Source organism: Chionomys nivalis, chromosome 25 (genome assembly GCF_950005125.1).
Source record: "Chionomys nivalis chromosome 25, mChiNiv1.1, whole genome shotgun sequence".
NCBI lineage: Eukaryota > Metazoa > Chordata > Mammalia > Rodentia > Cricetidae > Chionomys > Chionomys nivalis.
The window spans coordinates 25,469,122-25,491,094 of record NC_080110.1 but is presented as its reverse complement, the minus strand read 5'-3'; the positions used below and the strand labels follow the sequence as shown (position 1 = coordinate 25,491,094).

At 38.9% G+C, this 21,973-nt stretch overlaps 1 protein-coding gene across 1 annotated transcript in view; it reads right to left on the bottom strand.

Moving 5' to 3' along the window:
* Positions 1-21,884, bottom strand: part of Zfc3h1 (zinc finger C3H1-type containing) — a 52,857-nt gene extending 30,973 nt beyond the window's left edge. The window contains exons 1-7 of the mRNA XM_057758202.1: positions 21,047-21,884; positions 14,441-14,857; positions 8,590-8,654; positions 5,423-5,621; positions 4,572-4,795; positions 2,243-2,363; positions 298-395 (exon numbers count right to left, since the gene is read on the bottom strand). Coding sequence (XP_057614185.1) covers positions 298-395; positions 2,243-2,363; positions 4,572-4,795; positions 5,423-5,621; positions 8,590-8,654; positions 14,441-14,857; positions 21,047-21,647 — 1,725 coding nt within the window. The 5' untranslated portion in view covers positions 21,648-21,884. The remainder of the gene's footprint in view (positions 1-297; positions 396-2,242; positions 2,364-4,571; positions 4,796-5,422; positions 5,622-8,589; positions 8,655-14,440; positions 14,858-21,046) is intronic.
* Positions 21,885-21,973: the final 89 nt, after the last annotated feature.

The window sequence follows — 21,973 nt, the reverse complement described above, 5'->3', positions numbered from 1 at the left end:
CAAAGCAAACAATTTTTATTCTCCTTTGGAATACATTTCCTGAGTAGCAATTATTTGAGAAGCAAAGAAAAGGAAAAACTGAATTCAGTATGAAATTAAAAAGCTATACTTAAAAAAAAATCTAACAAGTAGATAGCTAAACAATGAACTGCTTAATTCTGCGTATTTCTAGCTTTTAATTCTAGTTAGTGATTATGATTTTTTAAGCACTCTTCAAAGTAAGCAGTTCAATTTTTCAAAACAAATTAGAAGATATGCACTAATTTTCTTTGAAATCACATTCAGTTTTTTACTTACTGAAACCTGAGCTGGTGGAGGCAAAGAAACAGATGGTGCTGAAGAAAAATACCCCAATGAACATTCAGAGAAAAATGGTGGTTGTACTGGCGAAGGAGCTGTTTAGAAGAAAAAAAATTCAACACAAGTTTTAAGCAACTATTTCAGCAGGAACATATAAAATGTATATATAAGCTTGAGGAAGTATATTACTAAGGTAGAGTGCAAATCAGATCTTCTAAGCTCCATTAAGTTCAAGGTTATCATTAAGATGGCATTTAATTCCTCAAAATTCATTTTTTGTTAGGGACTGTAACATATATATGAAATTAAATAATATAATCCCAGGGCTCAGAAGGCCAAGTCAAGAAGATGCTTGGTCTGAGGCAGTTGGGCTACAGAGGGAAACAAACCAGAGAGACCCCTTCCCTTTATCTCACTATGAGGTGGAAAGCCTAATAGTATTAAGAGAGACTACAGCACTTTTTTCTTAACATAATTTTTACAAAATGATGAAATAAATTCTCTTGATTCCTGCCAAAGGGTCCTAAGAGAGAAAAGAAAACAACATGACTTCATTCCTCCCTTAATATGGTGCGAAGAAAGACAAGGACAGATTTCAAGTTGAAATGGAGCTAAGAGTGAGGACTATGTACTATATGTGACCAATAGAACTTTTCCCACATTTTAGACTGATGCCTTTTCCCAGTTGTCTCACAAGTCAATACAGAGACAACATCTGCCTTTCAAACAGTTGATTCCAGCCTAAATCTGAGAATCTGTTCATCTTCATTACACTACCCTTCTGAAAAATCTAAGCATCAGCCAGATGTCATGCACGTGGCTGCAGTCTCAGTGCTTGGAAACAGAGAAGGAGAATCAGATTCAAGGACAGCCTAGGGTGCCCAAGAAATGTAAGAAAAACCTGGGCAATATAATAAGACCCTATCTCAGAAAACTAAGAGGACGGAGAAGAAAAGTAGGGAGAATGGGGATGGAGGGAGACAGAACAAGACATGATAAATACCTAATTCTATAAGAAGTTAAAATCTGACAAAGTTGAAAGTATGTTTCCTCTGTAAGAAGTTCTATAAAATTATTTAAACACATGCATTAACAGCTGTGGTGAGTTAATAGTGTTGTTAGTATTTCAAATAGTGATGAATCACCTCCATGAACTTGAAAATAAAAGACAACCCTTTCCTTTGTCAAACTATAATGTAAGGTTATCAGGCTGGGCTGTGGTGGCGCATGTCTTTAATACCAGCGTTCGGGAGGCAGAAGCAGACAGATCTCTGTGAGTTCGAGGCCAAACTGGTCTACAAGAGCCAGTTCTAGGACAGCTAGGGCCATTACACAGAGAAACCCTGTCTCAAAAAAACAAAAAACAAAACAAACAAAAAAAAGATCATCAAACATCAGCTAAAACAATGTCCTAAAAATGAATACTTTTGGCAAACATTTCATAAATCATGTATTTCTGCTTTTTTTCTTTAGTTTAGACACATGAACTGGTTCTAGTTTTGATTTGGTCTCAGAACATGACGATATGGGAGAGAACATCCCAACTTCTCACTGTGTTCCTGTCTTAGTTGTAGGTGTTAAGCACCAGTAAGAAAATAGTTTTCTCATGGTCAATCACATCTGAGTAGCAAGAAAAACTGTCTAAGCTGGGCATGGTGGTTCATGGCTATAATTCCGTTATTCATAAAATCCTTCCACAATCTTCCTGTTTCATGTTTCAGATCAATTGCTCATCAGAGTGGGAACAAAGCCTCTTAACTTAAAGCCTCTCTAGAAAAACAGACTTGAAAATAAAGGTGAAACTATCCATCCGCGGTTTACCCCATGTACTTACAGTATCACAGAAAATCATCACTAAGTCTCACCTTCAGTACACATGGCTTTCGAGGTTTTGAGTAGCTTAATCATGATTATCAAAATGTTTCGAAGTTTTTGCTCCTACCTGGAGAACTGGTTTCACTATCTGTATCCATAGCAACTTCTTCATAGTTATCATATTGATAAATGCCTCCTCCACTATCAGGTTGCTTATCTAAGGATCGCCTCAGGTCAGGATCTGAAGACTAAGTATACAATAATGTTTTTCTTAGTTACAACACAGACTATTCTTGGGCTAGTTATCACAAAAGAGTTGATAATTATATTTTAGGGAGAAATACACAAAATTATTATGACTCTATGATACCTGCCTATGGCATCAATCTGCAAAGGGTCTATGACAGCCAAGGATTATCTGTACAGGTCAATTCCCCCATCACCTAAGCCACTAAGTAAATGCAATCCCTCTTTAAAAAAATTACAAAGTTCTTCCAACAGTTATGCAGTCATGGTTTAGGCATGAAACTAGAAGGAAATGTTCATTTTTTGCATTACAATTATTAACATCAGACTATTATTTTTAAAGTCAAGAACAGAAGCTAGAGAAATGGCTCTTAAGAGAGCAAGCCAATTTCCAGCACCCACAGGGTAGCTCCCAATAATCTGTAACTCCAGTTCTAGAGGATCCACAGGCATCAGGCACGCAAGTGGTACAAGGCATGCACACAGGTAAATAAATACTCATACGCAGACACAGACAAGTCAAGAACATTTCACTTACAAATGAATCAACAGAGTCTGAAAATTAAACATGGATTGGCATGTTTATGTACTATGATTTTTAATTCTTATGTTTTACTCAGTTTATGACAAAAACTAAAACAAAAAAAGAAAACACAAACCTATGCAGAGATAACATACAAATAATACTTATCTCTAGACAAAGATTCTATTTATAAAAGTCTTAACTATGAATAATCATAACCCTTGCATAAAGAAAACTTCCTCTTGACTCCTTAACTCTTACTTTTTAAATTCCTCTATATTTAGTATACTTTTGAGTATATTCTTAATTCAGAAGTCCAAAACCATTGTCACTGGTAGTCCTTGTCATGTTAACCCTCCCATTCTCCTGACAGCACCCATAAAGGTAACGGCTGACTCAGTTATCGTCAATACATATAATAATAATGCTCAGGACTAAAAACAAAATAGCTAGGCAATAGTTATTACTACAGGAAGACAGTAAACTTTAAATTAGTATATACTAATTATTCTCCACATCTCTCACTCTACAGAGTAAACAATAAACAACTAATCCAATATTGCCCCCATAAGAAACAGGCATTTTGGGGCTGGAGAGATGGCTCAATGGTTAAGAGCATTGCCCGCTCTTCCAAAGGTCCTAAGTTCAATTCCCACCAACTACATGGTGGCTCACAGCCATCTGTAATGAGGTCTGGTGCCCTCTTCAGGCATGCACGCAGATAGAATATTGTATACATAATAAATATTTTTTAAAAAAACAGGCATTTTCATATCAGGACCTTACTATAATTTAATAACCCTTTTTATAAATAGAAGATGAACAAAATGCTAAAAGCAGAGTGGGGTTGGGGGCTTGTCTGTAACTTTTTAGACAGTGTCTCACTAAATTACTCAAGAAAGCCTGAATATGTGATCATCCTGCCTTAGCCTCCCAGGTAACTGAGATTATAGGAGTTTAGCACCCGGCCCAGCTGAACAACAGGCTTTTGTTAATCAAAATTCCAACCTGTTCAATTCTTATAATCTAGGACTATGAGATTTATCCTCAATTATACCTAACTTTCTCCCCAAAGATTATAAATAGGGCTGATGGAAGGAACTTGGGGGTTATGTAAAAGGCTTCCTATGCAAGGATTCTGAGTTTGGATCCACAGGACCCAGGCACAAAGTCAGACATGGCAATACATGCTTGCAAGCCCACCACGAGAGAACAGACAGACCTCAGGAGCTTGACAGCCAGCAAACTCTAGATTAAACAGTAAGCTCCAGGTTCAGTAAAACCCTGTCTCAAAAACAGAAGGGAGAGAAGTGACTGAAGAAAACACACTAGCGTGTGGCTTCTACATGCACCTGCAAGGCAAGCATGTGTACACTTGTGCACACAATATACATTCTCTCACATACAGAGAAAAAAAAAGCTCTATCAAACATAAAATATTTGCAATTTTCCTTAGCTGACTGGATCTTTGAAATGATATTAACAAAACACTTAAATATGAACATTCTGGCCCAACAAGATGGCTCAGTAAACAAAGGCACATACTGCCAAGCACAAGACCAGAGTTCAAGCTCCATGACCCACTGGTCTCCACATGCACTCTGTGGTACATGTGTACTAACCCTCAATGAATGACAGGACATTTTTAAGGTTCTGAACATTTTGGTGATAGTTCTCTATTCCTTACTTTGCTTCTTGATCTCCTCTTGCCACCAACTAATTTCATGAAACGATTATACTGCTCCTCCTGGTTGGAAAGGTCTCTAATTTTTCTAATTTCTTCTTCTCTTTTCCTCCTCTCTTCTTCCTCAGCTTGTTTCCGCTGGTCTTCTTCCTTCTGCCTCTCCTGTTCCTTTTGCTGCTGGAGTTTCTTCCACGCCTTGGTTTGCTGTTTCCTCAATGCTTGTTTAGCTACCCAGAAAAAACACAGAAATGTCGGTATAAATACGTTTATACTGCTAACTTATATAGTTAAGTAAGAGGATTATCATCCAATTTAGGACTCTATATTTTCCCAAACTCAAAACTCCCTAAATTATAGAGCTAGAAAGATGACTTGGTGATTAGGAACAAGAAGACCCAGGCTCAATTCCCAGCTCACAACCATCTGTGACTCCAATTCCAGGGGATTTCATGTCTTTGTCTGCCTCTGCAGGCACCAAATATGCACATAGTTCAGACACACATGGATAAAATACCCATACACATAAAATGTTTTTAATTAAACCTTTTTCATACATTTTCATAATATTCTTTCCCTTCTTTGATCCTACTCATCTCCTTACCCAACTTCAAGTCTTCAACCCCCCACCCTCATTGACCAACTCTATACCCAAGAGTCACTGGCCAGTACAAAAACGGACTCTGTTGCTGTGTTCAATTTTTGTTTTCGCGGATGGGAGGAGGGGTTTAGAATTGTATTTTATTAATTCTCAATTTTTTTTGAGAAGTAAATTAATTTTTAGAAATCTCAGAATTAAAAACTAGATACAACAAGATATATTAGTTCAATTGAAATAATTTACGAGAAATAATCACCTGTAGTGCTAACTTTTTTAGCTGAATGTACTTTTGTGCTGGTTTTAGCCTTCTGTTGTACAGTTTTTGTCTTGGTCAGTTTTTCTTTGCTCTCTTTCATCACCTGTTGTTCTTTTTGTTGCCATTTCTTACTGGCTGACTGAAGAGCCAAAAGACGAAGCTGTAATTCAGATAATTCCTCTTCATCTTCACCAAGTTTCTTTAAAACAGAAAAAAGAGTTACAATTTTTAAATTCTGTTACTTAACATTAAACATTTTGCCAAGTTGAATCTTTCACCAAGTTAATTAAAATTTAAAGTCAGTATTAAAACAAATATTTAATGGAAAATACAGATAAAATATAAACTCATTTACTATCTATAATCCAAGACTAATTTAATCCTTATAACACAAACAGAAGATCAACTAGTAGAAATTATTGATTTGTGTGTTAAGTATGCAAAGGTAAAGCCAAAGATGAAAGATAAGAGTTGGGCATCATTTAAGGGGCCACACAAACTTGAGAGTGTAGGTGACAATAAGAAGCCAGGTACTGAAGAATGAAGTACTTAGCAGACTGCACTGCAAAAAAAAAGAATACTAAGGATCATGTTAGAACACCAAGGATAAACCGGTAGGTGGTGGCACACACCTTTAATCCCAGCACTCGGGAGGCAGAGGCAGGTGGATCTCTGTGAGTTCGAGACCAGCCTGGTCTACAAGAGCTAGTTCTAGGACAGGCTCCAAAACCACAGAGAAACCCTGTCTCGAAAAACCAAAAAAAAAAAAAAAAAGAAGAAGAATACCAAGGATAATGCCAATTTTTTAACATCATTACAGGTGGAAAAAGATGTACCCAAGAGTTTGCATTTGAATGCTTTATGTTCTAAGTATGTATGTTCCCTGAATTAAAATATTTGAATACTCATTTTTCATCTAAGAAACTAAAACAGGATATCTTTAAAGCATAGGTTTAAAAGTCTTTTCCTACAGTAACTTACAAATTATTTTTCACTCTACCTTTCACAGTTTGACGTGCTACATAAACACTACACATACTGATGGCACTTGCACTGTTTCAGTATGTGCATACACTACAGCACTTACGTCAGACCCAAGCATTAGTTTCTTCTTTACCGGGAAAAGACTGAAAAGCTTGTCCCTTTGGTCATTCTAGAACAGCCACCAGAACTTATTACTAATTAAATCTTGAAATGGCTTTAGAAAATTAGCCTGCTCTACGCACTTTCACTGAAATGTAACTGAAAATACCAAGCTACTCTAAGCAGAAGCTCTTAGGTATGCATGGATTAGAGAGGTCTGGAGAATCCTTTTAAAGATATGAAACAGTAGAAGAAATATTTCCCAATACATTAAGACCCACTTAACTTTTTCTAAATGGTATTATGTAATCATATTTTTTCTTAAACTCCAATTATTTTTATTTGTTAAGTATGAGGAGAACAGTGAATGTTGGTTAGAGACTTTACCTTTCCATTGTGGAAAACTACAAGTCAATACCACATCTACCTGTCTCAGTTCACTATGTAGCACAAATTAGCCACGACTGTTTGTCTGAGCTCACTATACAGCTCTGGCTAGCCTTAAATTCACAATCTTTCCAGATTCAATGTCTTGATTGTTGAATGTACAAACTCACACTATCACAATGGGTTCTAATAATATATACAGATGCCTTCAAGAGCCAGAAAGAGGGTTTCACATCCCCTGAAGCTCAAGTTACAGGTAGTTGTGAGGTGCCCATTATAGATGTTGGGAACCAAACTAGGGTCTTAGAAGAACCCCAAGAACTTTTGATTGCTGAGCCACCTCTCTGGACCCACATTTCAAATTAAGTTCTGAAAAATCATTTGTGCTGTTATTCATAGCTATTATACTGGCTAGTGCAACTATAAAACATTTCCACTTTTTTTATAGAAAATTCTACTGGAAAATACAAATTTAGATTTTACCAAAAAAGCTATCATCATTTTTCACTGAGATTACTTTATGCAACTACTTCTCTTGGAATGAAATAAAACTATCATTGATTCTGTCATACAACTCTATTTGGTATTTGAAGTAGAGACTCAAAACCAAGATCACTGAAATGGGGCTAGAGGACCTCAGTCAGTTTCCTATGCAATTAAGGAAGTCATTTAACTTGCCCAAATGTATCTTACTTCATCTATAAAACATACATAATGTCAACTTACTTCATATGGTTACTGTGAGGATATTAAAAAACAAATATTTATGAGTGTGTGTGTCACATTATCCTTCCTGAATTCAGGACCATTTTTCCTAGACTCTGAAACATTTCAGTTTACTCATAACAACAACTGAAATCAAATAGAAGAAACTTACTCAGAGCATATTATATTTTAAACAGTGTGTGATACTTTTGTACTTTATTCTATTAAAGCCTCACAACAACCCAGAGAATTCAGGATATTAAACTCATTGTATAGGAAATAGAGGAACGGCCAGGCAGTGGTGGTGCACGCCTTTAGTCCCAGCACTTGGGAGGCAGAGGCAGGCGGATCTCTGTGAGTTCTAGGCCAGCCTGGTCTACAAGATCTAGTTCCTAGTTCCAGGACAGGCACCAAAGCTACAAAGAAACCCTATCTTGAAAAACCAAAAGAAAAGAAAGAAAATAGAGGAGCCAAAAAAAAACCTCACTCAGCTAGCATTTCTTTCATTTAGTAAGAAAAGGAGCTAAAATGTGATTCCAGGTCAAGATCTAAATAATTCCAAAACATCCCATAGAAGATGAAGCACAAACGTGCGCTTACACGTGCACATAAACACACACACACACACACACATCTGGAAGATAAACTCAGAATCAAAATTAAAAGTTTCAAAATGATAAATAAAAAGCTCACCTATAAATATGAACTGCACATCAAGTTAATAGTTTACAGACTTTAGTGGAAAGAACCTTTAAGGCAATCCTCTAAAATGTCCAAATAATTTCAAATAAATTCAAAATAACAGACTACAAGTTGAGCGTGATAGCACATACTAGCACTCCCAGCCAACATGACATAAAGGCACATTAGACACCGGCCAGAGCTACATAATGAGATCAAGTCTCTAAACAAATCAAAACAAAACAACAGACTACAGCAATGCAAGTAAGAATAGGTCATATAGATTTTAATCCCACAAAGTAGTATCTTACCTTTTCAGATAGAATATCTGAGGTACTAATTCTTCGTGTTAAATTTTGTTCTTTATCTTCTAATCCTTTAAAATAAAATAGCATTTTTTGAATACTCTAAAATACAGCCACAATTAATAAAAATGGAAATAACACTATATAATAATCAGGAATTATTTTTGAAGGTTTCATTATTATGGTCTTATTTTTAGGACTCTCGACAAAAATGAAAGAATGCTATCAAAGCAAATGAAGGACTGAAGTAATATCTTAGTCATAAAACGAGAGGCACACAAGCATGAGAAGCCAAGCTAGATTCCTGAAACCACAAGAAAAGTCAAGGGTGACTTGTGCACTCGTAATCTCAGCACTGAGAAGATGGAGACAGGATGACAGCTGGTGCTCACCAGTCACCCAGCCAGGAATGTTTTAGCTCCAGGTCCCAGTGAAACCAGTTAGGCAATCATCCTAACGAACACCCAAGATTGACCTCTTGGTCACACACACACACACACACACACACACACACGGCACACATGCACACAATTGAAGGCACGCAGACAGAGAGACAGAATGAGATTAAGAATCTAACTTAGGGCGGGCGGTGCTGGCGCACGCCTTTAATTCCAGCACTCGGGAGGCAGAGGCAGGAGGCAGAGGCCTACTTTGATTGCTTAAGTGAAAACCTGATGAAAAAAATATGCAGCTTATTCAATAAACAGAGAGTAATCAATCAAGCACCCTGGACAAAACAAACAGGAGGTAATCAACAAATCTGAGGCAGATTCCCTTTCCTCTAAGACTTAAATAAATAAATAAAAATTTAAAGATAATAAAAAGTTTATTGTAGTCAGGCCAGGTGGCCCAGACCTGAAATGAAGCCACTTAGAAAGTTGTGACAGGAAGGGTCATATATGTAAAGCCTGCCTGGACTACAAAGTGAGTTCAAAGACAACCTGGACAACTCGGGGAGATTCTATTTCAAAATACATGGAGGCTGGGAGCAGAGTGCAGTGACAGAGCTGACTCAGCATGTGTTAGGCCCTGAGCTCAATCCTGGTACAGAGAGGGGGAAGAGGGAAAAACCTTATTCATTACAAAATGAATGGTGTATTAGAATACTTTGAAAGTTGGGAGTTTTAAGTGTTTTACAATATTTGCCTAGCTTGTGTGAGGTTCACGGTACTATTCTCAGTACAAGAGGAGGAGGAAGAAGAGGAAGAGAAAGAGGAGGAGAAAGAGGTAGAGGAGAAAGAGTGAATGCAGAGGGAAAGGGAGGGAAAGAAAAAGGGAAGAAAAATTTTAGCCCAACATAAATTTTACATTTACCTGTGCATGATTTTCCTCTAAAGAAACAGTAAGAGAATATATAAAAACAGAAAATATATAAAACTGTGCTCAAATGATCTGAGTCATATAGGAATACAACCACACCCTCCTAACATACAGGATCTCATTGTGTTATGAGCTGTGTCATTCACAACTGGTACCATAGCTCACCACCATCTGATTTCAGTAGCACTCCTTGCTCTACTTCATAGTAAGCACTTCCAAGCTTTGACTTCTACAAGCACACTTCCAGCCCTTTTCAAAGTTAAATGATATATTCATTACAGTAGGGCATCTTTAAAAATTCATTTAGCATATAAAAACTGCATTACCATTTTTCTGAGATCACCATCTTTTTTCATGTACCACTAATAAGTTGTTCAGTATGGTCGCTGGTTTCAAAAGGCGCGCGTATTTAATCCCAGCACTTGGGACCAGAAGCTGGCAAACTGAGACCAGCCTAGTATATATATAGCAAATCCCCAGAGCTACTTGATGACACACATGTACCATTATAATCAAACCAATCACATGTCAAAGAACAACTATTAGACAAAACTAAACAGGCTGAATAATGAAGACACAGCCTTCCAGTAAGTACAGAAAGCACCCAATTTTTCTCCTATGAGAATCCAGAGTTCCACGCGGCCAGGAAACACCTAAGAGTTATTACAATCTCATGGTTCGGTGGAGAACTGGAGAACCTTTGCAGCATAGGAGCAAATATATATTAGAATGTACCGACTGAGCACAATGGCAAACAATTAACCAGGAGATCCAGACATAGTATTTTCCATCCCAATTTTAAATACGGATCATTGCTTGAACTGACCTTGTGATTAGTTATGCACTATCCTGACATGTTGATCCCCCATCACTATTCCAATGGTTTTGAGGGATGGGAAAATGTCTCACTATATGACCAAAACTGTCCCTATACTTTAAAGTCCTCCTGTCTTCAACATCCAAGTGCTAGAATCATAGCTATGCACCATCATACCTGCTGTTATCTAGAACCTCCAATATGAAAACTGGTCTTACACAGTTACCAAGTAGTTAAACCTTACTCCTGGGATTCCATGTAAGCAGGAATCAGCATACAGATGGTAGTTAAAAACCATAACAATGGTAATATTTTCTCAGGAAAAAGGACAATCAAGCACATAAAAATAAAGGCGTTTCAAGGGGAAAAGTTTTGTTTGATTGGTTTGGTTTTTCGAGATGGGCTTCTGTGTAGCCCTGACTGTCCTGGAACTCACTCTGTAAGACAGGCTAGCCTCTGTGTCCTTAGTGCTGGGATAAGAGTACTGGAATAAAAGGTGTAAGCTATAAGCACTAAGTGAAAAAGTATTCTTTAAAAACCAAGAAAAAAAAAACAGGTATAGTAGTATGTACTTTTTTAATCCCAGAACTCTAAAGGCAGAGGATGAATGATCTGTCAGTTCAAGGTCAGCCTGAGCTACACCGTGGGTTTCAAACCAGCCAGGGCAACTTGTTGAGATCCTATCTCAAACAACAACAAAAAGTGTGGGGGGGGGGGCGGGGGGGGGTAAGTTAGTAATATATATTATAGAAACCCCCAAATTATAAAAGGAACATCACCAAATGCAGTAGAGATTTCTCTTTACTATAGACTATTATCAACAGTGCAGCCGGAGAGAGCTCTTGAGAAGTTCTGGAGGACTCTCACTCCCAACCATTTCCCTCAGAACTTCAAAGCAAAGCTGCTGCAAGATTCTACAGGATGTGCCTCCACATACCATCTCTATCTCCTCTCCAATGCTCATAGACCTCATTCTTCTTTAGGAAGACGCCTTCTGGTTATTCTCAAGAATGCCAGGAAACTATGTGCAATAGGTGATAATTTCAGTGCAGAGATTCTCCAACTTTAGGACAGATGAGAAACCAAAAGAGGATAGGGCTGCATACAGGCCAAGGAGTCCTACTACCAGAGCTCACAACGCACACCTCGAGTAAGGCCTAAGACTTTGCATTTCTGACAAGTTGACTGTCTTTGAAAATCAATGTTCCTTCCACTGCCTAGAAATCTCTTCTTCCAATTATCGATTTGTCCTTTTTCTTAGTCTTCACATCTTTGTTTAAATCGCACCTTCAAACTGAACGATATCTTGAATAGCTTACAAACCTTCAGCCAGTTACCCTGCTCCCACCCTACTTACCCTGCTAATACTTCTTCTATGACAGTTTATTGCTCATCATGTTTGCTGTTTCCTTCTAAGATGCAAGCTTATGATGTCATAGTGACCATTTAGGGTGCAGTGTGCAGAAGTGAACATCTGTAGACCCAGATTCTCAAGTGGGAAGACTGTTTGAGCCTAGGAATTAGAGATGAGCCTAGGCAGCACAATAAAACACTGCACTAAAAATATATGTGAAAATAAATGCAAACCTGAGGCATAAGCAATTATTTTGTTCATCAATGCTTTCAAGAACCTGGAATAAAGTACTCAGCTCATTTATAATAAAAGAAAGGTGAAAAGAACCCAGACTTTTACAACTGGGTTGCGCATGGCCTATCTCAGTGTAGCTTTACCACTGCAACGTTTCTGTTCTGTGCTGAAAACTAAAAAGATTGTATTGGGTTAATGAAGAAATTAAAATACAGAACAGATCCAACCTAGCCTTTTCTGATACCTCACTGAAGAAAAAAAAAAAAAAGCAAATGCTTGAGAGAAATTAATAGTAATGGTTAAAGATGAGATTAAATCTTAAGATTAAAAAAAAAATCTCAAATATTTTCCAAGTAACTCCATAAGTGAAAGGGGTTAAAAATAAAGCAAGATACAGTAGAGAAGAGGTAAGCATATAAAACCTGATCATAAACAAGAAGAGGGTTTTTGCATCCTCTGAGTAAAAGAATCTAAGTGAAAAATTAATATAGTATGTTTATGATACAGAACTAAAAAGATGGAACCGAGTTCAATCATCTCAAAAAGAGCAAGTTCACATGTAATAAGAAAACTATGAAATGTTAAAAGAACCATTGAGAACAATGGGGAAAGGTGTTGGACCGCAGAATCCTGAGCAAAGAAAAGGGCAGGGTGTGCCTGCAGAAACATCTATGTATATAGCTCATCAACTAAGATAAGCATTAGGTGGTTTTTGGTTTCCTTCAATTCTTCTTCCACAGATGTCAGCTTGTCATATTTGATTTTTCATCTGAATTACTGCAAGCATTTACATATAACTCTAACTTCACAAAAGTCATTTGTATATAGTTCTCTATCCTGCTATGTTATACTTCACAGGAATTATATTTATAATATAATTCACTGAAACATCTAACTTTAATTAGAAGGGAAGAGAACAACTCTGAGAATATGTAATCAAAAGCAGTCATCACTCTGATTTACAAATTTGTGTCAGTGAATGGCCTTGAAAATTTTAAATATAAAAACTGAACCCAGAAACTGGGTCTGGAATGGGGGATGTCTACATGTACAGGAGACAGATACAGGAGGATCAACTGTCAATATTAGTCAAAATTTAGAGAAACTATATACTAAAAGTATATTTTACTGCACATAAATTATGTTAGTAAAGAAAATACTAAGGAATTTTTTAAACAACATATATAAACTAATCTAGGTATAGAAAGGCACTGACACATTACAAAAAAATCAATTAATATAACTTTTTTTTTTTTTTTTGGATTTTCGAGACAGGGTTTCTCCGTAGCTTTTGGTTCCTGTCCTGGAACTAGCTCTTGTAGACCAGGCTGGACTCGAACTCACAGTTAATATAACTTTTTATACTAAGAGAAATTAAAAACTCATTAATAATGACAAAAAAAGATGTCCCCTCTTCAAAATCTATTCACAATTTAAAGAATTTCACACTAGCAATGGGGGGATAAATTTTTCTTTACCTAGTAAACCTTAAATTTAGAAATCTGGCCTGGAGAGATGGCTCAGAGGGTAAGAGCATTGCCTGCTCTTCCAAAGGTCCTGAGTTCAATTCCCAGCAACCACATGGTGGCTCACAATCATCTGTAATGAGGTCTGGTGCCCTCTTCGACCTGCAGGCATACACACACAGACAGAATATTATATACATAATAAATAAATAAATATTTTGGGAAAAAAATTTAGAAATCTACAAAGCACTGCAGCATCATGCTCAATGGTCAGTTTCCTTTCAGGAGGAAGAAAGGTGCCCACTATTCTCACCCATGCTCAACACATCATCTCTGATCTGGAGAGCAGAGAGCAGAGCAGACCAAGAAGAAAAATCCCAACACTCAGGAAGCTGAGGCAGATTGATTACAAGTTTTAGGCAAGCACAGACCACTACAAGGCAAGTTTGAGGGCAGCCTGAACTACAGAGTAAAGCCCTGCCTCAACTGAAACATTTCGTAAACAAAACTTATGAAGTTATTACTTATTATTTTAAGACCTATAACAGAAGAATTTATAAAAAATTGGGATCCTTTTAAGTACTGATGTACACTTAAAATTTTTCAACTAAACAGTCTTTAACAAAATGTATGTAACAGAGCTAACTTCAGTCTCTACTGAATTACCTTGGCTAGCATCTGTGGAGCTGGATTTCGCAGAAAGCTGCTTTGTTCCATCTTTCACTCTTTTCACACGGTTCTTATCCCCTGGTAAAGTCAGTTTTTGCCTGAGTGGTTTTAATTCAAATGCCTGAAAAGTTTTGACCTGCGTCTTCTCCTCAGGAGCGACTTCTCTACTTGCATCCTCTGTAATACTGGCATTATCAGTGCTTGTTTGATCCTCGGAATGCAGCGCTTTAGGATCGTCCTGCACATGCTCGTCTTTGCTACTCAGAGCAAGTTTTTCATCCTTGTTGATGCACTCCAGTTCCAGTTGTATCTGCTTATACTTTAAAAGTAAATCTTCAAAAGTTTCTTCCCCACAGTTCTCACTTTTGGATGAATGATTCTGTTTTCTTGACGGGGATCTTCCAAAACTTTTCGCTGAACAGCATATTAAGGAAACCAGTTTCCAAAAATTTTTCCAGTTAAATTTAACAAAAATACTTAAGGTATAGATGAATTTTTCTCCCTTAATTTTTCAAGATGAACGGATATTTTTAAATTTCTAAATTCCATTTAATATATGTGCTGCTAATGCCTGCTTATGTGCCCATATTGCAATTTAACAAGCATCCATACAAAACAGTCCACTTACAAAATCACTAGTGTCAGAAATTACCAGTTGACTCCACGGTAGTCCACCCAGTTAGGCTGTAGCATCCTTCCTTCTGTAAGGACGAGGAAAACCCAAAGCGAACGGATGCTAAGGATGCTTTCTGAAAGGAGGGGAGGAACTGTTTTGTCACAGATGATGACAATCTACACTTCTGATAATCAGGAGGGAATCTTCTCTTATTAGTTTCTTCTCATTTCAAATTAAAAAGTAAATAAGAGAATGAACACTGACGATTAGTAATTTATGAAAGAGACATTTCTTAAAACACTAATACATAATAGAGGATGCATCATGTGCTACATCTGACTCATGCACAATTAACATGAAAGCCATGTAACAAAAACTAAAAATTTTAGATGTTACTCAAAATGTACTTTCTAATTTCAAACAATTCATAAATATGGTATGAATTTCATTCTGCAAGTTAAGAAATGAAAATCCAGGTAATGGGTGTAGTTCCAATAAACCAATTGTGTTTTTTTTTCTTTCTTTTTTTTGTGGCAGTGGGGGGCGGGGGATTCAAGACAGGGTTTCTCTGTAGCTTTTTGGAGTCTGTCCTGGAATTCACTCTGTAAATCAGGCTGGCCTTGAACTCACAGAGATCCACCAGCCTCTACCTCCCGAGTGCTGGGAGTAAAGGTGTGTGCTACCACCGCCCAGAAACCACTTGTGTTTTCATTGGTTGTAACCTAACATAGACTTTCTCTGCTTAATAACAGGACAAACACCCAACAAAGATTTCAAGTTCCTGACCACTAATTCAAAGAGGGGAATTATGAGCACATATTTGAGAAACTAAATGATCTTCAACTTCAAATCAGTAGTTCTGCTGTTAAAACTGTTCTAGTAAAATCTTGCTTCTCGGATGTTGCCAGTCAAATTTCTTAAGTTTTTCTTCCCCAAGACAGGGTTTCTCTGTGTAACAGCCCTGGCTGTCCTGGAACTCACTTTCAGGACCAGGCTGGCTTTGAACTAACAGAGATCTAACAGCCTCTGTTAGATCTAACAGGAATTAAACACCTTTAATCCCTGGCCAAAAGTTTTTCAATACCTTTCTTTCTTACAATCCTGCCAAATGGAATCTAGCTGTTTTATTAGTTCAACAGAAACTGATCTAAGTTTATAGACTATTGTTTTTAAACTTCATTTTACGTGATTTCTCTGCAGCCACTTTTCACCACTGTTGTCTCTGCTCCTGTGACTCTCATGTCTCCTCATTTATCTACATTTTTTTTTTGTTTTTCGGTTTTTCGAGACAGGGTTTCTCTGTAGCTTTGGAGCCTGCCTGGAACTCCCTTTCTAGACCAGGCTGGCCTCAAACTCACAGAGATCCGCCTGCCTCTACCTCCCGAGTGCTGGGATTAAAGGCTGCTGGGATTAAAGGCGTGCGCCACCACCGCCCGGCATTTAAGGAGTCCTTCCTAACTCCTTTTTTTTTTTTCAAAGCTTGTAATGGTGTCTGTAGTTGTCAGAATTCAGTCTGTTTTCATTTGAAAACATTCTAAAGTACTCCCACTGTTTTACCTACCTCTTAAGAGGAATCCGAATTGATAAGGTATTTGGGGTTCTCTATTGCCCACAGCCATGCAATCTTCTGTTTGTTTTTTTTGTTTTTTTTTTTTTTCCCAAGACAGGGTTTCTCTGTGTAACAGTCCTGGCTTTCCTGGAACTCTCTTTGTAGACCAGGCTGGCCTCAAACTCACTGAGATCCATCTGCCTCTGTCTTCCAAGTACTGGGATTAAAGGTATACACTGCCACTGCCTTGCTGTCAAAGTAATCTTTACAGATTATAAAACTTCAGACATTCCCTTTCATTCTTAGCAGAGCCCAAAGTCCTTCTTCCTTAGGATGCATGCATTATCTGGTCTGTGCTTACCTTTCCAACCTTACCTTTTCTGGGCTCATCACAATTTACGGAGCTTTGTGTCCAGGCCTCTGTTCTTCAACTTGACCCCCATTCAAGACACCTCCTAGATGAAGCCAGAATTATTTATTCTACCTGGCCATGTATGCATTCTTTGGGCATAAATACTACAATTATCTGTATTCCAACTAAGCCATCTAAAAGTAAAACTACAGCAATAAAAGACCAAATAATTACTAAAGACACTGAAGACATTGGCGAAGGGAATAGATTCAATATACCAACAAAAAGTACCAACTGAAAAATGAGTAAAAGCAATTGAGTTAGAGCCATTAACTTACCTCTGAGACAAAATTCTTCCCACCTCCTCAGCATAAGGGTCAAATCAGCACTCACTCGTTTGTCAAGATGTTATTTTTTACTTTTATTTTTATGAACTACTTGCTGAGTCTATACTTCAGTGGTAGAAGGACAACTGAAAAAGAACTACGTGGACTGGAAAGGGTAGCACAGATGTTGTGTGTACTGCTCTTGCTAAGGACCTGAGTTCAATTCCCAGCACCCACATCGGGAGGCTCACAACTGCCCGTAGCTCCATCTCGGGGCAATCTGACACCCTTGGTCTGCTGAGGCACTCATGTAGGAGTATGTACACACATATACATTTAAAATTGTAAAAATAAATCTTTTAAAAAGGGAAAAGCTGCTTACATGCGGAGTTTGGTGGCAAATGCCTATAATGCCAGCTACCACGGAAGCTGAGACAGGGCTGGGAGCTATTTCACAAGATCCTCTCTGCAAGCAAAATTGTAATAAGAATCAGTGATGTAATTTCTATAGTAGAGCCTTGGGCTCAATCCTCAGTACCAAAAAAGAAAGAGGAAGCGAGACAGACTTTAAAATGACTTTTAAAGCTGCCGTTTTCAAGGTAGAAGCACTTTTCAACATTAGCTGAAATGAAAAAGGAAGATAGGGTAACTTTATTGACCTAATTATGTTAGCTCTCACCTGATTTCAAAGTTTAACGTGTTAGTTACACAAGGGAGACTTAACACTAACACTGACAAAATGTCTATGCTAACTCTGAGGAGGTTAAGACGGAAGATCAGGAGTCCTGGGGTAGCCTATGGTACAAGAGACCCTGTCTCACAAAACAAAGCAAACAAACAAAAACAAAAAAATTTTACAAGGACAACGAACAGGAATCAAGAGCTGCAGGGAGACTGGTGCAAACCAACTGCCATAACTTTGGGGGAAGCTGGGCAACACAGGGAATTCCAAAGACGCTATAATGTAAATCTAGGTCTCCAAACAACAGCAATAAACACAGACAGACAGACAGACAGACAGACAGACAGACAGCTGAAAAAGGCCGGAGAGTGGTGGCGCATACCTTTAATCCCAGCACTTGGGAGGAAGAGGCAGGGGGATCTCTATGAATTTGAGGCCAGCCTGTTCTGTAGGCTAGCCTTCAAAGAGAATTCCAGAACAGCCAGAAATGTTAAACAGTGAAAGCCTGTCTAGAAAAACCATTTTAAGGGCTGGAGAGATGGCTCAGAGGTTAAGAGCATTGCCTGCTCTTCCAAAGGTCCTGAGTTCAATTCCCAGCAACCACATGGTGGCTCACAACCATCTGTAATGGGGTCTGATGCTCTCTTCTGGCCTGCAGGCATACACACAGACAGAATATTGTATACATAATAAATAAATATTAAAAAAAAAAGAAAAACCATTTTAAGGGGCCTGGAGAGATGGCTCAGTGGTTAAGAACATTGCCTGCTCTTCCAAAGGTTCTGAGTTCAATTCCCAGCAACCACATGGTGGCTCACAACCATCTGTAATGGGGTCTGGTGCCCTCTTCTGGCCTGCAGGCATACACACAGACAGAATATTGTATACATAATAAATAAATAAATATTTTTTTTTTAAAAAAAAAAAACATTTTAAAAGAAGAAGAAAAAGAAGAACTGAAACAGATTCTGGTCTTTTTCGGTTTCTTTGAAGTTGCAAGTAATATATCCCTAATTATGCTTAAAAAAATAATGACAGAGAAAAAATTATACTCAAACCATTGCATTCCTAAACCACTTAAGCTGAGTCAGAATTGCCCTCATTCTTTTTTAGGTACTATTTGCAAAGTTACCATTTTTATAATCACAGTGGACATATGACAAGCTGAGTCTGATACTGATATTAAAGGAATGTGGATAGGGCTTTGTACTGCAAGTTTTATTGGCTCACATTACATTTTTTCTTCTCAAATTTTTATTAAGAACACCTCTACGGTGGTTTGCTGGTATTTCATGTGAACAATTATGCAGACAATCAACCCGAGCATCTTGTTCTTAAGTATAGTATCTGAAAAGCAATCAGCAAAACAGCTGATTTCTGACAAGCTGTCAGAGAAATCAAGAATCACATAAACATACTGGATATTTATCTACACTGTTTTTGCAGTAAGTACATAAAAATATTAGTATATAGAATAACCCCAAACAGTAGCAAATAAACAGACAAAAAGGTGGAGGAAGGAGGCAGGCGAGCCTAGTCACCACCACTGTAATGCAGAGGAAACTAAGAAAATCTTTAAATTGCCAACAGTCTTTTGTCCTCAATTTGATGTTTTACTAAACTCTATTTTCATTTCTCCAACACCCATTAGATGTTTCATCTACATAACCCTAAAAACATGTCTATGTATTTAAACATCCTTTGTTTTTGAATTGAGAAAGCAAAACAACAACAAAAAACAAAAAAAACCATTGATGCCTCATGTGTGCATATAATCATGGGCGAAGGTTTTCTAATCTTCATGAAAGAACATTCACTGTGTTTCAAAAGGTTACCTACCTGTGATTTTTCTCCAAAACAATCTTGAGACGCTTCTAAACCAATGGTAGGTGAGAGAAGTAACATCTTTTTCAAGCACAGGAACCAAAACCTGCTGTTTCTTTAACTATCCCTCGCCCATTACCATCATGACATCTAGGAAAAGTCCATATAGCCTAAAGTGCTCCATAAAAATAACTCTGAGTATCTTCCAATTAAGTGTCATATGTAAATTTTATAGAAAACATATTAAACAATCATTACACCATGGGAATTATAGCTAGTAATAAAAGTGCTTAGTAATCTATCTTAAACAATTAGTAAAAGTTAGGATGTATAAACCCATCATAAAACACGGACGATTAATTTGTTCTTAACATAAACCCCGAGTAAATTTGGTAATGTTAAAGATAACCAATAATAAGGTTAGAGGGGGCAAAAATTAGGAAATTGGCTGTTTTTCTTCCTCACGTGTCCATACTCTACAGATTCCTAACACACTAAAAGTGTTGCTGAGTTTCTCTTTCTCTGATCTACATATAGGCAGCACACTGAGTTAAAAAGCCCAAAAGTGAACATAGGAAAGTGAACTCAATGCATACAGCTTTCCAAACAACGTATATATTCAAAAGATCTGAATTACTAAAACTGAAAGAAGAAGAAGAAGAAGAAGAAGAAGAAGAAGAAGAAGAAGAAGAAGAAGAAGAAGAAGAAGAAGAAGGAGAAAGAAGAAGGAGGAGGAGGAGGAGAAGGAGGAGAAGAAGAAGAAGAGATCTACACATGCGCGGACGCTCACACTTTAAAAGAACTCTAGAAGAGTAAGAAAAAATTCACAAGAACAGTAAAATTACAGAGGAAAGTTAACGAATTCTAAAGTCAGGATGTAATATAAGTAACTAGATTCCTTAAGTTGTGGGTATTTCTTTTCTCTAATAACCTAAGTGAATTTCCCATAAAATACGAAATTCCGGTGCTAGCAAAACAGCAAATACCAATGCAATCTGGGCTACTAGTGTACCGTTAAAATCCTGAACTGTCTTTCATTTCCCTAGCTGACCCGAATCCTTGACACATTCCTGTTCGAAAGCAGTCCAGTCCAATAAAACAATCAAAGAAAATAGCGGTGGAGTGTGGCACATGACAACGGCCGACGAACAGAGACAAGTAAGTGGCTCCGAAAAGTTAAACTCAGGGACCTAGTCGTGACGCTCAAGGGAGCTCCAGCGACACACCCAGGGCAGACCGCCACGTTAAGGATACAGCTCTTGCGAGGTGGAGAGGGTTCTCGCCAACTCTGACTGCTGCCGAATCCGGATCCAGCTCCTCCTCCCAGAGGAGGTCTGCACCCCGGCTTGCCTCCTCGCTCACCCACTCCTCGCCCCCGACTCCACCGACTCCCACCCCGGTACGGCCTGCCTCGAAAGCGGAAACGGTCCAGAGCGATGTGGCTCCGCTCCCAGAACGACGGTCGGGGGCTGCTTTCCGACAGGGAGCCCGAAGGCATCCGCACCGGGGGCGGGTGAGTCCGGAACGGTTCTTTGGGTCGGTAGCTGCTGTGTCCCCTGAGGTGGCCCCGCTCCGACGGGTGCCGCGAGCGTGAGAAATTCCTCAGCTGCTGCTGGGACGAAGACGACGACGACGACGAGCCGCCGCCTCCCCCGGATCCGCCGCCCCGGGGCGGGTGAGGAGGCCTCCGGCGCGGGTACGGTAACAGCCCGCCGCCGCTACTGCTGGTGCTGCTGCTCCGGCTCCGGATCTGGCTGTTGTTGTCGTCGTCGCTGATCTCCCCATCTTCAAGCTCCCCTTCTTCCTTCGGGGAGAGGCCGCTAGAGGCCGGGGTCGAAGTCTCAGCGGTCGCCATCCGGGGAGCAGCGCCGATCACACCACCTTAGCCCTCCGTCCGGGGACCCGCCCGCCCGCTGCCTTCCCCTTCCTCCTATCCCCTCTGTCCTAACGGGCCCGGCAGGCGCGGCCTCCCCGTGCTCGGACGCCTCGCAGCTTCTGCTCCCCAACTTCCCCGCACCCCAGATCTCTCTCGCCGGACCGTCGCTTAACCAGTACCCACTCCTAGCGCCCCCTTGCTGCTCTTCCGCCTCGCGAGAAAGGAGCCGTGGAGGAGGTGGTGGTGGAGGAGGAGGAGGAGGCCGTGTCCCGATCGTCATTTCCGGCGGCACTCCGGAAAGGGGC